Below are 21,680 nucleotides of genomic sequence, written 5' to 3' on the forward strand. Positions count from 1 at the left end.
CAAAATCACAGAAATAAATTTGCCGTGATTTTGCAGCGTTTTCCCACGGCCAGCGGTCAAAACATTCCTATCCTAAAAGTGATTCCTCCTCATTCAGGAGAGGGAGGTTGAAGCTCACCTGAACGTAGTAGGTCAGTCGCAGTAGGTCTAAAACTCTGCTAAAAGCCTCTGTGTACATTGACACATAGGCTTTTAGGCTGCATTCCACCCACAATTTCAAAGCACCCGGGTGTGAAAGACAAATCAAATCATTTGAATGGCACCTAAAAATGTGGTTCAGTTCTGCAATAATTGTCCCACGATAAAAATCATGCTGCAATCGCAGCAAACAACATTGCGTGAAGCATATTGCCCAAAAGAAGCTCCTGAACTTTTTTTGGGTGACAAGCTTCACACGATGCAGTTTGCTGCAATTGCAGCGCAATTTATCATGGGACAATTGCGCTAGAACTGCACCGCTTTTTTCAGGTGCTATTCAAATAAATGGCATCTGAAAGGTGCATTGTTCAATTTGTCATTCACATCTGGGCGTTTTGAAATCATGGGCAGAATCGTGGCAAATCTGCTCGCAATTCAAAACCCCCAGGCTGAATGCAGCCTTATGGAGTTGAGTTTAGGAGCTTTGGCATAAGGATGCCAAAAGATCCTAAACATAAGTTTAGGAGCTGCCAACGTAGGCTAGTGTGCATGAAGCCTAGGGCTGGTTTCACACTAGTGCGCGTTGTACGTTCTGTTACGGGTGGGGGAATCGCATTGATTCTCAGACCCGCAACCACCCACAGCCGGATTGCACTGCTCTTGCGAGACGCATGGGGCTGCCTTGGATTCTGAATGGCACCTCCACACATCTCAGCCCGTAGCGTGATTGCGGGTGCAGGAACCGCAGGGAAAGCACATGGTCAAAAAAGACCAGGCGGTTTGCCTGCAGCAATGTTTTTAAAAAGGTGCATGCATTTTTTCTGTACGTTTCATGCGGCACAGCAGCCCATTCAAATGAATGGGCTGCTGTGCCTAAGCAAACACGGGATGCACAGCACAAACTAGTGTGAGCCGAGCCTAAGAGAGGATTTCCCTTACATAAGAGATCTCTTCTCTATTCCTGTTGTGTCTTAAGACCGGAAGTGAGTGAAAATCCCCCCCCCCCCCCCCCCCCCCCCCCAATGAGACAGACAGCAAAAAATTAGGTGGTCTTAACCATTCACTTATCTAAATAACAGATATTTATAGAATGCAAATACTAAATGCTAGCAAACAAATAAAAACATTGCAAATTGCATTTTATTTTTTCACATAAAACAGGGTTTTCTGACATTTACACATTTACTTGGCTAAGACCACAAGAAGATTTATTACAACAATATATATAATATAGTGTTCATAACAAACAATCTTGCATATGCGTTTTTTTTATCCAACATGTTTCTTAGAACAAAGTCCATTTTTTCAAGGTTGCACATGCAGTTTGTATGATAAAGATAATCTTATGTCATGGATCATAAGACCTGTTTGTAAAACATGTCTTTAACCATTTGAGTTTACTATCACAAAATCACCTTTCAGGAGGCAGGGCTGAGTAACTGCTACATCCAGCACATACCACTATAGAGAGATCCCCAGAGTGTTGATATCCCCTATGGTGATCACTCTTCTTGGCACCAGCCAATGACCATTGTGGATAAAGAAATATGCTTTGCAGACAACTATTATAATCCATGACATCTTTATCACCTAAACTGCATATAAACCTGTGATAAAATGGACTTTGTTCCCAAAAAAGCACTTGATGAAAATGAGCACATGATAGATTGCTTGTTATGTGCTTTATACAATATATGGCATTTTAATGGATCGCCTTATGGTCTTAGCCAAATAATTTGTCATAGAACAATGTTTTATATGAAAAAAATAACACTTGAAATGCCTGTTTTCTGTAACATTATCCTTTAAAAGTATTCAAAATCTGGAGGTATCTCATGTGACTTATAATTTGTTTTAAGGACAAATTGGACTTTAATTTGGTGGTAACTGTTAATGGATATCTGCTGATTTCTTTTTTATTATCAAAAGGAAAAACTTACCCAAATAACTATAAATTTAACTGTATATACAGTCTGACAAAAGTGAGTACACGCATTTTTGTAAATATTTCATTATATCTTTTCATGTGACAACACTGAAGAAATTACACTTTGCTACAATGTAAAGTAGTGAGTGTACAGCTTGTATAACAGTGTAAATTTGCTGTCCCCTCAAAATAATTTAACACACAGCCATTAATGTCTAAACCGCTGGCAACAAAAGTGAGTACACTTCTATGTGAAAATATCCAAATTGGGCCCAATTATTCATTTTCTCTCCCCGATGTCATTTGACTCGTTAGTGTTACAAAGTCTCATGTGTAAATGGGGAGCAGGTGTGTTAAATTTGGTGTTTACGCTCTCGCTCTCTTATACTGGTCACTGAAAATTCAACATATTCAAAACTGTGAGGATCTGAAAAAAGAATTGTTGCTCTACATAAAGATGGCCTCGACCAGGGGTGGGCAACCTGGGGCCCTCCAGCTGTTGTAGAACTAAAAGTCCCATCATGCCTTTGAGAGTATTTGTAACTGCCAGCCTTGCAATGCCTCATGGGAAATGTAATTCCACAAGGGAGGGCTACTGGTTGCCTACCCTTGGTCTAGGCTATAAGAAGATTGCCAAGACCCTGAAACTGACCTGCAGCACAGTGGCCAAGACCATGCAGTGGTTTAACAGGACAGGTTCCACTCAGAACAGGCCTCGCCATGGTCAACCAAAGAAGTTGAGTGCACGTGCTCAGCATCATATGCAGAGGATGTCTTTAGGAAATAGACGTATGAGTGCTGCCAGCATTGCTGCAGAGGTTGAAGGGGTGAGGGGTCAGCCTGTCCCAAAGGAAGCCTCTTCTAAAGATGATGCACAAGAAAGCCTACAAACAGTTTGCTGAAGACAAACAGACTAAAGACATGGATTACTGGAACCATGTCCTGTAGTCTGATGAGACCAAGATAAACGTATTTGGTTCAGATGGTGTCAAGCGTGAGTGGTGGCAACCAGGTGAGGAGTACAAAAACAAGTGTGTCTTGCCTGCAGTCAAGCATAATGGTGGGAGTGTTATGGTCGAGGACTGCATGAGTGCCGCCGGCACTGGGGAGCTACAGTTCTTTGAGGGAACCATGAATGCCAACATGTATTGTGACATACTGAAGAAGAGCATGATCCTCTCCCTTCCGGGGCCACAGGGCAGTATTCCAACATGATAACGACCCCAAACACACCCCCAAGACAACCACTACTTTGCCAAAGAAGCTGAAGGTAAAGGTGATGGACTGGCCAAGCATGTCTCCAGAGCTAAACGCTATTGAGCATCTGTGGGGCATCCTCAAACGGAAGGTGGAGGAGCGCAAGGTCTCTAACATCCACCAGCTCTGTGATGTCGTCATGGAGGAATGGAGGAGGACTCCGGTGGCAACCCGTGAAGCTCTGGTGAACTTTTCCTCTCCTAGTGAGAATAGGAGAGGAATAACATAAATTTGCAGCATATGCAGGTGATATACTGTTTTATATTACAAATCCTAGAATATCACTCCTAAATGTGATCAAAAAATTTAAAGAATATGGGGAAAATTTCAAATTTGAAGATATATCCAGTTAAGTCAGAAGTTTTAAGTTTGAGGTTAGATAAAGAACAGGAGATAGCTATAAGTACAGAATTACCATTCACCTGGGGGAAGAAAGAACTAAAATATCTGGGGATAAAAATAACACCATTACTTAAAGACCTATATCAAGTAAATTATATTCCACTACTCAATGAAATACAGGTAGAATTTAAGAAAATCACAAATCGCACACTTTCATGGATGTGCAGAAAAAACATGGTAAAATTTTAATATTGCCAAAAATGTTATGCAAGTTTCAAATGCTACCTATAGCATTGTCTCAGTTGTGTTCTAGAAAAATGAAATCAATAATTATGAAATACGTGTGGAAAAACAAGAAACCTAAATACAGTTTTCGAATTTATGTAAAGTGAAAGCACAGGGAGAAATAATATCACACGGTGATTTTAACAAGAATGATAGAATGGACAAAAATGAATGTAGATAAAAGATGGGTAGGGGTAGAGAATATAATAAATTGAGTACACCTAGGTAAAGTGATATGGGTACCACATAAGTATAGAAATATGGGGAGGAACATTCACGAGTTGACGAGAAATGTATTAAGGATTTGGGACAGGATTTATAGAAAAGCAAAACTGGAATATAATTCACCTTTAATAGCACTAGAAGGCACAATGTTTTTTTTACCGGAAGAAACAATTGGATAAAAAATGCACAATTAAAAGATATAATGGAAAGGGGAAGGATTTGTGCATATTAGGATTTAAATCGCAGGAAAGAAAAAATGGATTTGAATGAATAGAGGTTCTGTCAGTTAAAACACATTGTAGATACACTACCACAGCCGATTAGGTCGGGTAAAGAATTAAACTCAATTGATAAAATCTGTGACCAAGCAACAACACGTTGCTAAGATATACAAGATAATAACAGAGATGGAGGAATTAAGACACCCCTCTTTATTAATGTGGGAAGGGGAAATAGGAACATGGGCGAATGAGCAACAAGTAAGTAGAATATTGAGAGCAGTACATAGCACAGCTTCGGACATAAACAACAGAGAAATGAATTATAACATTTTATCGAGGTGGTACATCAACCCAGTAAGGCCGCGCACACACGCGGGGACTGTTCGCCCAACTTTGTCCGCTGAACAGTGTTTCAGCGGACAGTCCGCTCGTGTGTGGGCTTCAGCGGACAGTTTCAGCGGACAGTCTGACGAACAAAGTTTTTCGGAATTTCCGTAAAACTGTCCGCTGAAACTTGGTTTGAACGGACAGTCCGCTCGTGTGTAGGCTTGTTCGTCAAACTAAGTTCCGCGCATACTCAGAAAGGATTTACACGCCGAAGGTTGCATTGCAGTGTATAGGACGTCGTTTTCTAGTCCCGTCGTACGTGCCGTTCACGTCATCGCGCACGGTTTCAGCGGACTGTTCGTTCATCGTGTGTGGTCAAGTCCGTTCATGCTAATTTTGAGCGGACTGTTTGTCAAACTGTTTGACGAACAAGGTTGGGCGAACAGTCCGCGCGTGTGTACGCGGCCTTAGAATGCAGAAATTTCAACCAGAGACATCCCCACTATGCTGGAGGGAATGCGATACGAGGGGTACAATGTTACATATCTAGCAGGAATGCACGAGTAAAAAGGGAATATTTGCAAAAGGTACAACAAAATACGAAGGTAATATCAGAAATGGATATAGTGGATGACCCGTGGGTATGCTTACTCCATAAGACAGATAAGACAATAAAACAGTATAAAGAGCCAATATTAGCACACCTATTAAATACCGCGGAGGGTGCAATACCAAAAAAATGGAGAGAGTTAGACAGCCATACATTGAGGGTGGTCAATACTTATATAGGATGTAGTATTTAAAGGGTAACTCAACTTTCATGGTGGAAAAAATTGGCAAATTAAGAAAAAATAATATAGCGTGCACAATTGCGATACAAGTCATTTTGTAATTAAATGTCATTAACAATTACCTTTCCTTTTCAATCTGCAGCCTCTGTAAATTTCTACACATGCATTGCAATATGGCTACATGGAGTTATTCTGTACACAGAATGTTTACTGACCACTCCCCAGAAACATAATTTCCTGCTTGTGTGATTGGCTCACCAATTTCACCAGAAGTCTGCCTAAGATACAAGTCAGATTTCAGGCATCCCCTGCAACAAAAATATCATTTTTGGTGAGCTAATTCCAATAGGAACACTTCTAAAGTAAGGCAGGCCAAGCAGCTTTCCTCATTAGTGCTCTGCAGCTGCCACAGCTGACAGTTAATTATGAAACCACTCCCATTAGACTCACTCAGAACAGACACACAGACAAACACACAGATATTTCTTCAGAATAACAAAAGGTAGGAATTTGTAACAAAGTTTGTTATAATCCTTGCAATGTACTGTACATAGATCACTCAGGGGGGAATAGTTATTTTTTTCTCAACAAAAGTGGAGTTACACTTTAAGTAGTAGAGAATAAGGATGGGCTGAATGAACCCCTGTTCGGTTCACACCAGAACTTCCGACTGGTGTGAACCACCTCTGGGCCTGTCCCTGTAGAGCTGCAATAATCTCTGCCCGGTGTGGTTCCTGTCCCCTAAACATACTAGTTGAAGCACTGCATGGCACCTTTTAGTCTGACTCTGGGAATAGCCCTTTGAATGCTTAGGGGGTACCTGATGTTCATAGGACAATTCTGCAGAGGAGGGCATAGAGGTGGTGGAGGAGGAGGGGGTAGAGCTCACAGGTCTGGCATCATCACCACCAGCTGTATGGAGACATGGGGGCACAACAAGCTGCAGCACTGAGCCCTGTCCTGCATCCTTTTGAGTTACAAGCAGCGTTACCCAGTGTGCTGTGAATGAAATATATCGTCCCTGTCCATGCTTGCTGGACCACGTGTCAGCAGTAAGGTGAATTTTATGGCTGACTTCCTTTCCCAACGATGCCAGAACATTCCGTTCCACGTGAAGGTAGAAAGATGGAACAGCCTTACGTGAAAAGTAGTAGCGACTGGGAACCTGCCTTTGTGGTACAGCACATTGTGAAAATTCACTTAAGGGGGCAGAATCTACCAGGCTGAAAGGCAGAAGTTGGAAAGCCAACAGCTTTGACAAGCTTGTGTTTAGATCCTGGGCATGTGGGTGGCAAGGACTGTATTTTGTTTTCCGCTGCAGCAGATGGGGCAGAGATATTTTATGGCTACAGTCTACAGCTGGTGGTGTGCTGCTGGCAGATGTGCTGCTAGGAGCTGAGACACCCTGTGCTATACTTTCATCCCTGTCAGTGGACACTGCTGAAAGGTAATGACTCGGTATCGCAGGGGCAGATTAAAGTGGGTAAGGAGGAGGAGGAGGGACTGATTTGGGCCCCTTTTGTGTAGCTTTTAGGTGCTCTTGCCAACGGGATGAGTGGTTGGGTGTTAAATGCCTTGTTAAGCATGTGGTACCTAAATGGTTGGTGTTTTTGCCACGTTTGATGTGCTTGAGACCAGTTTGCAGATAGCAACAGTGCTATCTGCTGCAGATGTGCTGAAAAAGGCCCAGACAGCTGAGCTTTGGGGAGTGGACCGGGAGATAGCAGCTGCAGAATGTGATGGAATAGGGTGGCCACTCTCTACTCTTTCTTGATGTTGGCCTCCTTGGGGTTGTGCCGCCTCACCTTCAGTTTTCTCCTCTGCTCTATCTGGCACCAAAGTCGCATCAGTGACCTCATCGTCATCATCATCATCATCTCCATCTCCTCCATCGTCATCATTACCACTGGAGACAACTTGGCAATACGCTGCGGTTTGGGGAACATGAATGCCAATTTGTCTACCAGTGTTCCTACCTCTCTCTAGGCTCATGTTCCTGTCATCCTTAACCTCAGAACCAACATCTGAATCCAGTAATGGCTGGGCATCATCAAGGAGCAAGTGGCTGATGCTGTGGTCAAATAACTCAGCTGACTTCTCAATGGCTGATGTTGGGGCAATGGCAGGAATAGATGTGGACAAGGAGGCAGGTTTATCCACTCTGGCAACTGCAGGGGACTGCACACTTGTCTCTGCTTGCATGACAGAAGATGAGGAGTATGAGGAAGGTTTAGTAAGCCAGTCCACCACCTCCTCTGCATGCTGTGCCTGGACAGCATGGGCAAACTCACTAAACAGAGGAAATGATGCCCTGCCTGAGGACTGACCACCACATCCACTTTTGCCTGTGGACACATTTGTTGCTGGCCCCCTTACAGTGCCAAGGGAACATCTGCCTCTCCTTGTTGTCCTCCCAGACATTATTGGGAAGGGTGGGCGGTGCTTATAAGCAAATGTAAAGAAGAAGTTGAAATCCGTACGTAGATGCACTTTAATCTATGTAAAAATGTGTTTGGTGCACTTTAATTTGAGTACTCACACTACACAGACACACTCCACGAATACACTATAATATACTGCAATATAATGCGCCACACGTACAGTGACGCACAGAACTATATGGCGTTAAACTGGCAGTAATGCACACAAAACTATACGGCGTTAAACTGGCTGTAAAGCAGACAAAACTATATGGCGTTAAACTGGCAGTAACGCACACAGAACTACATGGCGTTAAACTGACAGTAACGCACACAGAACTATATGGTGTTAAACTGGCAGTAATGCACGCAAAACTATATGGCGTTAAACTGGCAGTGACGCACACAGAACTATGTAGAGTTAAACTGGCAGTAACACACACAGAACTATATGGTGTTAAACTGGCAGTAACGCACACAAAACTATATGGCGTTAAACAGGCAGTAACGCACACAGAAGTAAATGGTCATTGAACTGCCAGTAAAGCAATCAAATAGACGGTGTTCAACCGTCACTACACTGATACTATCTGAACTGTCCCTACTCTAGCTTTACACTAATGTAAATATTACTGAAACGGTCTCACAACACTACACTGAAACTTTCTGAGCTGTCCCTACTCTACACTAATGTATGTATGAATGACACGATCTCACTACAGTACAGTGAAACTATGTGAGCTGTACCTACTCTAGCTGCACACTATGCAAAGCTGAATGATGGTCCTCCTCACTACACTCACACTATCCCTAGACTGACACTAAAATAATATTCTACACTGACAGTTGAAGCAAAATAGCACAGTATAGCACACTAACTAACTGATAGCACTGAACAGAGCCCTGTTCTATCTCTCTCCATCCTGAAATCCCACTAAAAATGGCTGCCATTGAAAGAATACTTTTATACTGTGGGGCGGGAATGAGCCATGACTGGATAAAGTCATGATGACAATGTCCAATCATGACTCTGACAGCGCTCTGTGCCCTGATTGGCTGAAGCTTTCACTGCTTCAGCCAATCAGGGCTTGCAATGCACTGTTCAGCGCCGCAATGCATTGGTGTCAGTTCGGGGGTCCGATCAAACAATTGATTGACCCGTTTGTTCGGCTGTTCGCCGAACATCCGAACAGCTTACACCCTGGCCGAACCGTTCGCCCATCCCTAGTAGAGAAGAAGATCGATCAGGAAATCTCAAAAAGATTTGGAGGAAGTGGGAAAAATTTTAAGGAACTAAAGATTATATGAAGATTCTGCAGGGAGAAATAGGGGATTAGATTAAAGGAGAAAAAATGTAGAAAAGAAAGAAGTCCAAATGACAGAACTAAGGAAAGGAGGAGAGAGGTAGGGGGTGGGGAAAAGAGGGAGGGTGGGTGGAAGGAGAGAGGGAGGAATTTTAGAATGTTGTTAATATGATACTTTTGAAAATATGATACACAAAGTTCTTTTTTCACTTGTTCTGTAATATGAAAAATGTATTAAAAAAACAAAGAAAAGCAAACGGAGGGTGCTGGTGCTTCAGTGATTCCCAACCCCCTTCCAAACTATGCGCTCCCCTTGACTTATGTTCTTTCTTGCTAGGTCAAATCACGCAGTCCCCTATGCTGGGGTGAGCAATCTTGGGCTGGTCGTGCATTGTACAGTTTTCTTGTTTCCTTTAGATTTACCAACACCATATAGTATGAGGTCAACCCTAAAAACTTTCAATCTAAATGCGGTTGAGCGGGCCCCTGCACTACATAGTTGAAGGTAAATCTTAAGCCTCATACACACTATCAGATTTTCTGCTGATTTTTGTCTTCAGATTTACCAAAACCATGTAGTGGAAGGGCCTGCCTGATTGCATACACATTGAAACTCCTAAGGTTTGACCTCATATTATATGGTTTTGGTAAATCTGAAGGAAAAAATCTGCAGAATATCTGATAGCATGTATGGGGCTTTAGACTCATCTGTCTTATTCTATCTCTTTCACTCTCTATGTTGACCTTCTGACCCGCTGTTGACAATCGTGTGCATTAAAATTTTCTATTAAAAAATAAATAAAAAACTCCATGCTCAAGATGGTTAAGGCAGTACTGGAAAATAATGGTGGCGACACAAAATATTGACACTTTGGACCTGATTTGGACATTTTCACTTAGGGATGTACTCACTTTTGTTGCCAGTGGTTTAGACTTTAACCACTTGACATCCACACTATGGCCGAATGACGGCCGTAGCACGGATCTGAATTCCCGGTCACTGAGACTCGGGTAATCACAGATCCGGTCCTGGCCCCTTTCCGTGTGATCAGCTGTCAGCCAGTGACAGCTGATCACATGATCAAAACAAAAGCTTGGTGATCATTTTTTTTCTCCTCACGCTGACAGTGGAGGAGAAAAAAAAAAGCCGATCACGGCTCATCTTAAAGGGACATCGGTCCCAAAACGGAAGAGGCAATTATGCCTCATTTGTACCATCTGAAAGTGCCCCCCAAGTGCCACCTATCAATGCCCACAAGTGCCACCTATCAATGCCCACCAGTGGTGCCAATCAGTGCCACCTAGAAGTGCTGCCTATCAGTGTAACCAATAAGTGCCCATCACTGCCACAGATCAGTGCCCACTACTGCCACCCATCAGTGCCCATCACTGCCACCTATCAGTGCCCATCAGTGCCGCCTCATCAGCGTATATCAATGACGGACAAAAATTGCCCGTTTTAAAATTTTATAACAAAATAAAGAAATAAAAAAAAATGTTTTTTAAAAATTTGGTCTTTTTAACTTTTTTTTAACAAAAAATAAAAATCGCACAGGTGATCAAATACCACCAAAAGAAAGCTTTATTTGGGGGAAAAAAATGCTAAAAATGTAATTTGGGTACAGTGTTGTATGACCGCGCAATTGTCATTCAAAGTGCATCAGCGCTGAAAGCTGAAAATTGGTCTGGATAGGAAGGGGGGTTTAAATGCCCAGTAAGCAAGTAGTTAAGGGCTGTGTGTTGAGTTATTTTGAGGGGACAGCAAATTTACACTGTTATACAAGCTGTACACTCACTACTTTACATTGTAGCAAAGTGTCATTTCTTCAGTGTTGTCACATAAAAAGATATAAGAAAATATATACAAAAATGTGAGGGGTGTACTCACTTTTGTTAGATACTGTATATATATATATATATATATATATATATATATGGGGGGGGGGCACGCTGTTTTTTTTCATCATTTTGAATTGTCAGCATGTTTTTTTTTTTACATTCAGCTGTCAGCGTGGAACTGCTGCCTGCTCGTAAGTCATTCGTTGTTAAAGACACAGCGGCCGGCTTCCCGGCCCGTTCCTTAGCACCCAGCTTAATGCAATAAAATGACTGCATTAAATAATGGGATAATTACAGATAAATCGAACAAATACCGCATTTGGTATTTAACACAAAATTCTTAGTAAATTTCACTTTAAAAACTGATTTACCACAAGCGTTATTTTACCGCATTTTTTGGGCTGTTATTTAACTCTTTAACTCTGAATTGACCGAATTATCCTTTTTTTTTTTCAACAGATCTTTTGTTACACAGACTCGCTCTATCAGGGAGAAAAACATAATGGGGGTTATTTACTAAAGGAAATCCACTTTGCGCTGTAAGTGCACGTGAAAGTAAAGGTGCTGTAGATCCGAGGGGGACATGCAACGAAAATAAAAAAACAGCATTTTAGCTTGGTGCAGGCTTTCATCTGAGAGGTTGATCCAGCTGCTGGTCAGGCATCTGGGTGGATCCCGACATTATTGTTGGGATCCCTGCAGAACCTGGACCAGCTCTGTGAAGTCAGTCCGACAGCAGACTTTAGCCCACTGTCAGCTAAATATGGGTCAAATGAGTGAAGAAATCAGTACACTCCTGTTACCCACAAGAGAAGTATGGCCAAAAGAGCTTTAATGTACACTAAACTCAATATATGGTGCTGTAATTGATTTTATTATGGTCTTAATCAAGTTAATTTGTTAATGCCCAAAACAATTCTTTTATATGAAATAAATGTTGGAATGCTAGCAGATAGTATTTGCATGCTATAAACAACCCTCTATTTTTTTCTCTGAGGATTTTAGCTTTTAAGAGATTCGGTATGCAAAAAAGTGAATCTCTTCCTCTAATGGTCTACGGGACTAGAAAAGGAAGTTCAATAGCCAGTAGCCAATAGATGGCCTTTTGTCGTATTTGCTCTGTCGGACCAGCATACAGGTGAACGGTTTTCCAAATAGGAATTGAGTCCATCGGACTGATTTGAAACATGTTTGATTTCTAGGTCCGTCTGAATTTTTTAAAGAAAAACAATCGGATTATCCCACACACGATCAGACTAATGATTCTGTCGGACTTATTCTGCCAGAAAGTCCGGTCGTGTGTACGCGGCATGACTCCCTGCTTTACCTAACATTCTTTTATCTATCAAAAAAAAAAAAGAAAAAAGTTTAGAGTTAAGAAGACTATCCTTTCTGCAGCCTCATCATACATTTTTAAGATTAATGTGTGTTAGCAAATTCATCAGTAGTCTCTGTCAAGCCTGCATGTGACAGGGTGACAATATAGGAGTACGGCTGGAAGACACTTGTCATTCCATAGCAGAATGTGCATGAACAAGAGCCTTCATGGATGGATCACTCTGTATGCATTTAATGAAAACTGGAGATTTAAAAAGGATCGCTAACAACTATTGAAGTGGCATTAACTTTAAAGTTTATACACGATCTAGTGATTGGGTTTAGATGTACTTTAAATGTATTTTTGATGTTTTTGATAGAAGAGTCAATGTTTTACTTAGCATTCCACCAGCACAGTTAAATGGAAAAGAATTCATGGTGGACATAAATATATCTGTTACAGTACATTTATTTTTTGCAGTAAGCGCCGAGACATGGAAGGGAGCCCAGGAGCTTGGAGAATGAACCATGCCTCTTCTTCAACAGCCCAGTCTGCAGATGCCTCCCTTCATGCCAAGAGCAGCTCCAAGAGCCAAAAGCTTCAAATAAAAACATATCTGGAATGAGAGCCGTCTTCCAACCCCAACCAAAGCTCAGCATTGATTATGGATGTGTTTATTTCAAAGCACTGAATCGTACACATTAAAATTTATTGCCAATGCCAGTTTGCATTAAATGGGAGAGAAGAAAGACAGGCCTTGAAGAGAGATCTTTGCTTTTGAACTATTTATCAGCCACAGCAAAAAGAGAAAACATCAGCTGTTCCATTCATTTGTGGTTAGTTTAGGTTGGATTAGGGTAGAACTAAAACTAGAAAGCCCCAGATCGGTGTTTCTATGAGCAAAAAAAGTAAAAAAAAGACAAATAGCCAGAAAAGTGGACCCAATCAAAATCTGGAATTGTTTGATTTTGACAAATTGCCCACGCTTTCTGCTTAAACATAGGCATCACTAGATATGGGAACCTGTGGCACATTCCCTGGGTCTCTTGTTGCCCAGGGTCTAGGGAGATCTCTAACAGAGTGACACCAGCTGTTCCATCACTTAATGATTAGATTAGGGTAGAACTAAAACTAGAAAACCCAAGATCGTTGCTATTAAAAAAAAGTCAAATACGTTTTGATTGAGTCTGCTTTTCTGGCTGGATGGGATTTGTTTGCATTTTTTTGCTATTAATACATTTCCCTAGCGCTTTGCTTAACCATAGGCAACGTAGATCTGGGCACCTGTGGCACATGCCCTGGGTCTCCAGTTCGGTGCCTTGGATCTAGAGAGGTCTCTAACAGAGCAGGTCACTATGACTATCAGAGTAATGCTGAGTGGAGTCATATCCCCCTGACAGTGCTTGCATAGTTCCAGTGTAGCCAAGTACTAGGCTGCAAGGGTAAAAGCTTTACTCCAGCTTTTAATATACTTTAAATAGTTTGTTTGGGCCAGCTTGGGGGGGGGGGGGGCAGTACCTCCCTGGGCTGCTCTTTGAATTGCTGCAGGGAGTGGGAGTGAGCACATCCCCACAGTCGGACCTTCTGGAGGTTGGAGCTGGAGCCTTAAGGCCCGTACACACGGTCGGACTTTTTGACAACAAACATGCAAATTAGCTGTTTTGGAGCAACATCCGACTGTGTGTACGCTCCATCGGACAAACTTTTTCTGTTTTCATCAGACTTTTGTTGGCTGTGCGAATGGACAAACTTTCTGGCAACAAAAGTCTGATGGAGCAAAGTCCGACCGTGTGTACGCAAAAGCATCGGACTTTTGTACAAGGTACAAACACGCATGCTCAGAACCTATGCAAGCGATCAGACTACAATACAGAAGTTGACCAAAGGTGGCGCTGGAGTCATTGAACGTCCTCTTTTGAAGTGGCGTCCGTACGTTGTGACGTCACCACGTTCGTGTTTGTTGTCAAAAAGTCCGACCGTGTGTATGCAATACAAACTTGTGGACCACGCCCTTTGTACAAAAGTCCACGGAAAAGTTTGTACAAGTCCGACCGTGTGTACAGGCCTTTAGGCACACCATCATGAGACCACACTCCAGCGGTACTGCCAGGTGAGACAAGGTATAGAACTACGGCAGAGGATTCCTTTTTCGAGCAGTGGTATGTTTGTGCTGAATCGCTGAGACTGTTGAATGGACCCTACGGCTATGACATACATACTTCCATTAGTTAGACTGAGCCCTTAGGAACTGACTGCACAGCTGCCCTATAGCCCATTGCTGCCTGTAGGCTCTTCTATGACTGTTCTTATGTGTACCAACGGTATGACTGAGCCCCAAGTTAGCCAGCTGACGAGCCAGAGCTAAAGACTGCCCATTTACATTTACCCTCAAAAAAAGACCTTTGCTAATTGCTTCATACCGGGGTACCACTCAGGTGTAACATGCAGGACTCACAGTAGTCATTCTTTTGGGTGCATCCTAAGTAGTTGCAATATAATTCTCAACCCAGTTAATGTTCATGTTCACTGTCTACTACTGACCTTGCTGGTTTATATGTTAACCCCAGTCGAGTGGTATAGAACTCTTAACTAAGCTGCTGTGGCATAGTGAATCTACTGTCTAGCAGACTGTGTCTAAACCTACCTCCTGTATGTTCGGTGATGCTCAAGCGTTCAGGGGGCACAAACCTCTGGCATGTATCGGATGGCACTTGCCAATGACCCTCAACATGCAAGGGGACAGTGACCACAGACCACCAATGTTTAAGGGGTCACTTGTCACTGACCACCAGCAACTGCTGAGCCCTGGAAGCTGTGTAATTACATCCATTACAGTCCTAGCCTCTGCACACTGACACACTGACTTCTGTTCTGCGTACACTATGTTCTAATTTATTTCTGATGGTTGCACTGTTTATGTAGTGTTGTACATTACATAATCTTGAAAGCTGCATTTCAAAAGCTGTTATACATTACATAGTCATAAATGTAGTATAATTCTGACTTGTGCACTGTATATGAAATGTTATACAGTATATTACATATTCCTGACCCTTGCATCCCACATGCTGTGTTGTATGTCACATAGTCTTAAAAGCTGAGGTGTGCCAGCTTGCTGCCCCTCTTCATTCCTCTTGCTAGTGCTTGCCTTTGGCAAGTGCAGGGAGCTGGAAACAGTTGCTACAAAGCAAAGCAGCCATCTCCTTGCCAGCTGTTGTTCTGGGCAGAGAGGGGATCCCTGTCTGACATCACAGCTAGTGTTAGAGGGCACCTAGGGACATAAGACAAAGTAGTATTTTGTCCCATTGGGGACTCAAAATTGTAAAAAAAAAAAAAAAAAATGTGATTATTGATGCGTTTTACTGTTTTGGCCTCCTGTCCATCTTCATCAATTACCTAGATTGGTGGATATTAACCTATGAGCTAAAGGGGGTCTTAAATGCGGCCCCTGATATCACCAAAGGTTCACATTTTCACATTTTATTAATCCGAGTGTTAGTGCCTAAAAAGTAAATTTTCTTTTGCAAATTTCTTTCCTATTTTCAGTGGTGGCCCATCCATACAGGGCGCAAGGGCGCTGCCCCTAATCCATTCGTCCTGCCCCTAATCTACATGGAGGGACGCATGGATCCCAATTCATTTTTTTAAGCACATGATTAGAGCCTGAGGCTCTTATTGGCTCAAAAAAAGGGTGGGCTCGGGGCGAAGGGCACTGCAACCTGGGCCCACCCAGTTGCGTGACAATAGCAAATTAATATTCGCTATTGTCTTCCAGATTCTCCTACTGGCCAATCAGGAAGCGGGCCTTTAGACCCAATTGGCCGGTAGTCTTAGGACTCCCGGCCAATCGGGTCTCAGGACCCACTTCCTGTTTGCCCGAGAGGAGAAGTAATGGCCCCGGAGTAGCTGGCATGAGGAGCAGCTGTCCAGATCCTTGTCATCTGCCTCCTAAGGTAAGGAGGCCTCTGATTGCTGCCTTCCCATCCATCTCCCGCAGCGGGGGGGGGGATGGTGATCGCCGCCTTTCGGTCTGACTCCCATTAGGGGGGATTCCACCTTTCTGTCCACCTTGGTTTGCCACCCCCCCCCCCCCCCCCAAATATTGAGCACCAGCTGCCACTGCTTATTTTACAAATACAATTGAAGCACATTCTACTACCTACCTGTTTAATGCTGTTGGTAATAAACCAAACCATGAAGATTCTTGAGCTGACTTGGACCCCCGTTACTAGCACCGATGTACGCACTATACCTTGGAAGAGAGAGAAACTATTATTAGTTGCATGACATGTTCAATAGGAATACATACAAATAGGGCTTATTAAAGGATCAGTCCACCCATAGCTGTTTTTTAAGATATAGGAGGGCACAATTCTTCCCTGGGTAATTATATGTTGCAGGCACTCCAGTGGTAATATATTCCATTATAGGTTTCCAGCTCTGCTACCCACAGCTCCACTGAGGTTTCCTACTCTGGTTGCAGAAGGAGCATCCTAAATCCTATATCTGTTTTCTCTGTGATGTGAGAAATTATAAACATTCTAGTAATTAACACAGCAGATGTAAGGAGTCAAAGACATAGGTGGAGAGAATGCACCAATGGTATCTAACAGGTACATAGCGGGTTAATGGGAAGAGGAACTCATCAGCATCTACCCAAGTAGACGGGGGTAATCACATATTGGCAGTCCCAATAGAATGTGAAACTAAACTTACAAAAAGTTTGTTTTCTGTTTTAGCCCAAACCAATGTACAAGGAGAGATTGTCATGTTAGCTCTATATTCATCATAATCATAAACACAAAAAAAATACAGTGTAAATCAGTGACACCACTGAGAATGCTGCCAATCCATTCACTAGAGACCAATGAAAACACTGAGAATGCAGCCTATCCATTCACTAGAGACCAATGAAAACACAGAGAATGCAGTCAATCCATTCACTAAAGACCAATGAAAACACTGAGAATGCAGCCTATCCATTCACTAAAGACCAGTGACAACACTGAGAGAGCAGCCTATCTATTCACTAGAGACTGTGGACTTCACTGAGAATGCAGCCTATTCATTCACTAGAGACCACAGGCGTCACTAGGAAAACAGCCTATCCATTCAATAGAAACTGGTGTTACCATTAGGAATACAGCCTATAAATTCACTAGAGACTAGTGACATCACTGAGAATACCACCTATCTAATCACTAGAGACTGGTGACATCACTAAGAATACAGCCTAAAAATTCACTAGAGACTGGTCACATCACTAAGAACACAGCCTATCTATTCACTACAGTAATGGTTCCTAACCTCAGTCTTCAACTACCCCGGACATGTCATATTTTCAGGATTTACTCCACCTTACACAGGTGTTTTAAGCCAATGTCAATGTCCTGATAATAATGAGAGCTATTTTATCTTTGGGAAATTCCCAAAACATAGCCTGTTGGTGGGTACATGAGGACTGAGGTTGGAAAGCATTGCACCAGAGACTGGTGACTACACTAAGGCTGGCCATACATAGTTGCAATAAAGAAATCTGCACTATTCCCCCATCAACACAGACAGGCTGACAGGGGAATCCCTCCTGCCAAGCTATTGTTTGCTCCTAGCGGGGGTAGCAGTCCCCACCAGGAGAAGACAGTGATTATTTCTAGCAGCTATAGCAGCCACTAGTGTTAATCACTAGAGAATCCGGCAGGCTGGTTGTACCCAAGCTGATCAATCAACTTGGTACATTCAGCCTGCCTATCAATGGTCCGAAACTCAGCCGGTTCCTGCTGAACCAACCACAATTCAAATCGTGTATGGCTGGCCTAAGATTGCAGCTGATACATTCACTAGAGTTTGGTGACATCAATTAGAATGCATTGTATCCATTCACTAGAGACTAGTGACACCAATGAGAATACAGCCCATCCATTCACTGGAGACATAATGGAGAATGCAGCCTATCCATTTACCAGAGACTGGTGACATTGAGAATGCCACAGATCTATTCACTAAACATTGGTGAGATCACTGAGAATGCACTAGGGATCATGACATCCAAATTCTGGAGATCAAAATGAAAATCTCAATTTATTGCAAGAATATAAATACTTCTTCCTGCTACCCCTCTCCTGCTGGACACCATTATACTACTAGGATATAAAACAGATAAACTCACCAAGTGCGCAGTGGACCAACTGTAAAAGAAAATACACACATCAATAGTTTATGAGAAGTGCTGTCATTCTTGAATTACATCATATTTACATTAGGCAGAAGTGTAGACAATCCAAACATAAAAGGAAGTAGAGATAAGCACTGTTTTATTGATCTTGAGTTTAAGGGGTTTTCATTTATATCATGGTGCAGTGCAGGTAGCAGTAAGGATTAAGAAAAGAGCAGACCTTGGCTGTTCCATAGAAGTTAAGAAGCAGCTAAGGTTAGTTTTAGGTAGATTAGGGAAAGACTAAGCTGGCTACAAATTATACAATTTTCTTGTTCAATTTCCTTTAACCACTTGCCGCCCGCCCTATAGGCAATTGACGGCTGCAAAGTGGTTGCATAATCCTGACCGGACGTCATATGACGTGATCAGGATTATGAGCCGCTGCGCACCCCCGGGGGCGTGCATCGCGGCGATCATTGTTGCGGGGTGTCAGTCTGACACTCGGCAACTACGATCTCGGTAAAGAGTCTCAGACGGAGACTCTTTACCACGTGATCAGCCGTGTCCAATCACGGCTGATCACAGTGTAAATGGGAAGAGACGGTGATCGGCTTTCCCTCACTCGCGTCTGTCAGACGCGAGTAGAGGAGAGCCGATCGGCTGCTCCTCTGACAGGGGGGGTCTGTGCTGATCGATTATCAGCACAGCCCCCCCGAGGATGCCCACACTGGACCACCAGGGACGCCACCAGACCACCAGGGAAAAGGTAATCCTCCCTAGACCACCAGGGATGCCAGTCAGCACAATGGGTGCCAATCAGTGCCCATAATGGATGCCAATCAGTGCCCACAATGGGCATCACTGATTGGCATGCATTATTGTTTGGCACTGATTGGCATCCATTACTATAGTATAACACCAATGCCGCCTATGAGTGCCCACCTGTGCCGCCTATGAGTGCCCACCTGTGCCGCCTATCAGTGCCCACCTGTGCCGCCTATCAGTGCCCACCTGTGCCGCCTATCCGTGCCCATCTATGCCCATCTGTGCCGCCTATCCATGCCCATCTGTGCCGCCTATCCATGCCCATCTGTGCCGCCCATCCGTGCCGCCCATCCGTGCCAGCTATCAGTGCCAATTTGTGCCACCTATCAGTGTCCGTCCGTGTCGCCCATCCGTGTCGTCAATCCGTGTCACCCATCCGTGTCGCCCATCAGTGACGCCTATCAGTGCCGCCTATCAGTACCACTTCATTGGTGCCACATTGGTGCCCATCAGTGCCGCCTTATCAGTGCCCATCAGTGTAGCCCCATCAGTGCCCATCAGTGAAGGAGAAAACGTACTTATTTACAAAGTTTTGAAACTGAAACAAAAAAAAACATTTTTTTTTCTAAATTTTCGGTATTTTTTTATTTGTAGTGCAAAAAATATAAACCGTAGAGGTGATCAAATACCACCAAAAGAAAGCTCTATATGTGGGAAAAAAAAGATAAAAATTTCATTTGGGTGCAGTGTAGCATGACCGCGCAATTGTCATTCAAAGTGCAACAGCGCTGAAAGCTCAAAATTGGTCTGGGCAGGAAGGTGTTTAAGTGCCCCGTATTGAAGTGGTTAAATTTACCTTCAACTATGTAGTGCAAGGGCCTGCCTGATTACATACAATTTGAAAGGGTTTAGGTTTGACTTCATATGATATGGTTTTGGTAAATCTAAAGGAAAATTGTACTTTTTTTTTACAATATGTAGCCAGCTTTAGATCCTCTTTCAGATTTGTATTGCTCTTTGACCCTGATGGGAAAATTCACCCTCACCATTTGTCCTGATGACCATGGATCCTGGGACCGAAAAATGGGAAATTGGAAAGATTTTACAGTTGTCATCAAAACAGGAGCTAAGTAAAAAAAAATTCCAGTTATAGCTGGTTAAAGCTCCATTTGGAAAGTCTTCATCTCACTTCCTTATGTGTTTTCAGGGCAGAAAGTAAAGAAAAATTGTCCAAATGGGACACAGAAAACAAAACAATACAAAACAAAAAAACTGACAGGGGCGCTACCGTTCCTTACTGTATCCAAAACCAAAAAAAGTCTTGGCTTATACAATGTACAGCCATGACCAAAAGTTTTGAGAATGACACAAATATTGATTTTCACTAAGTCCGCTGCCTCCATTTTTATGATGGCAAATTGAATATACTCCAGAATGTTATGAAGAGTGATCCGATGATCAGATGAATTGCAATTAATTAAGTCCCTCTTTGCCATGAAAATTAACTTACGGTAATCTAAAAAAAACATTCCAAGTCCAGCAAGTGCCAGGACCCTTTCCTACAGTTGAGGGGTCGGGGCACCATAAGTGCAGAGGTTGCTCAGAAATGGCAGCAGTGAGTGCATCTGTATGCATAGTGAGGCGAAGACATTTGGAGGATGGCCTGGTGTCAAGAAGTCAGCAAAGAAGCCACTTCTCTCCAGGAAAAGCATCAGGGACGGATTCATATTCTGCAAAAGGTACAGGGATTGGACTGCTGAGGACTGGGGTAAAGTCATTTTCTCTAATGAATACCCTTCTCGATTATTTGGGGAATCTGGAAAAAAACTTTTTTACGGAGAAGAAAAGATGAGCGCTACCATCAGTTCTGTGTCATACCAACAGTAACACATCCTCAGACCATTAATGCTTGGGGTTGCTCCTCAGCCAAGGGAGCGGGCTCACTCACAATTTTGCCTAAGAACACAGCCATGAATAAAAAATGGTACAAAAGCAACTTCTCACAACCATTCAAAACCAGGTTGGTAACAAAGTGATAACTAAGTGGCTTGGGGAGCAAAACATCTAAATGTTGGGTCCATAGCCAAAAAACTCCCCAGACCTTAATCCTATTCAGAACTTGTCAATCCTGAACAGGCAGGTGAACAAAAAAATCCTCACAAATTCTGACAAACTCCAAGCATTGATTATGTAAGAATGGGCTGCCATCAGTCAGGATGTGGCCCGGAAGTTGATTTACAGCATGCCAGGGTGAATTGCAGAAATCTTGAAAAAGAAGGGTCAACATTGCAAATATTGACTCTCTGCATAAACTTTTTGTAATTGTCAATAAAAGCCTTTGACACGTATGAAATGCTTGTAATTATA

The 21,680-nt window shown here is 42.8% G+C and overlaps 1 protein-coding gene across 2 annotated transcripts in view; it reads right to left on the bottom strand.

Annotated features, from left to right (window-relative positions):
- Positions 1-21,680, bottom strand: part of HACD1 (3-hydroxyacyl-CoA dehydratase 1) — a 102,757-nt gene that overhangs the window by 21,919 nt on the left and 59,158 nt on the right. The window contains exons 3-4 of one of the 2 annotated variants that reach the window (XM_077490904.1): positions 18,561-18,579; positions 16,558-16,640 (exon numbers count right to left, since the gene is read on the bottom strand). In XM_077490904.1, the coding sequence (XP_077347030.1) occupies positions 16,558-16,640; positions 18,561-18,579 (102 nt within the window). Of the gene's footprint in view, positions 1-16,557; positions 16,647-18,560; positions 18,580-21,680 lie in introns of both variants that reach the window. The other variant, XM_077490903.1, reaches the window with a different exon arrangement.

Source organism: Lithobates pipiens, unplaced genomic scaffold, assembly GCF_037356315.1.
Source record: "Lithobates pipiens isolate NorthernLeopardFrog02 unplaced genomic scaffold, aLitPip1_a1.2 Scaffold_19, whole genome shotgun sequence".
In the NCBI taxonomy this organism is placed as follows: domain Eukaryota; kingdom Metazoa; phylum Chordata; class Amphibia; order Anura; family Ranidae; genus Lithobates; species Lithobates pipiens.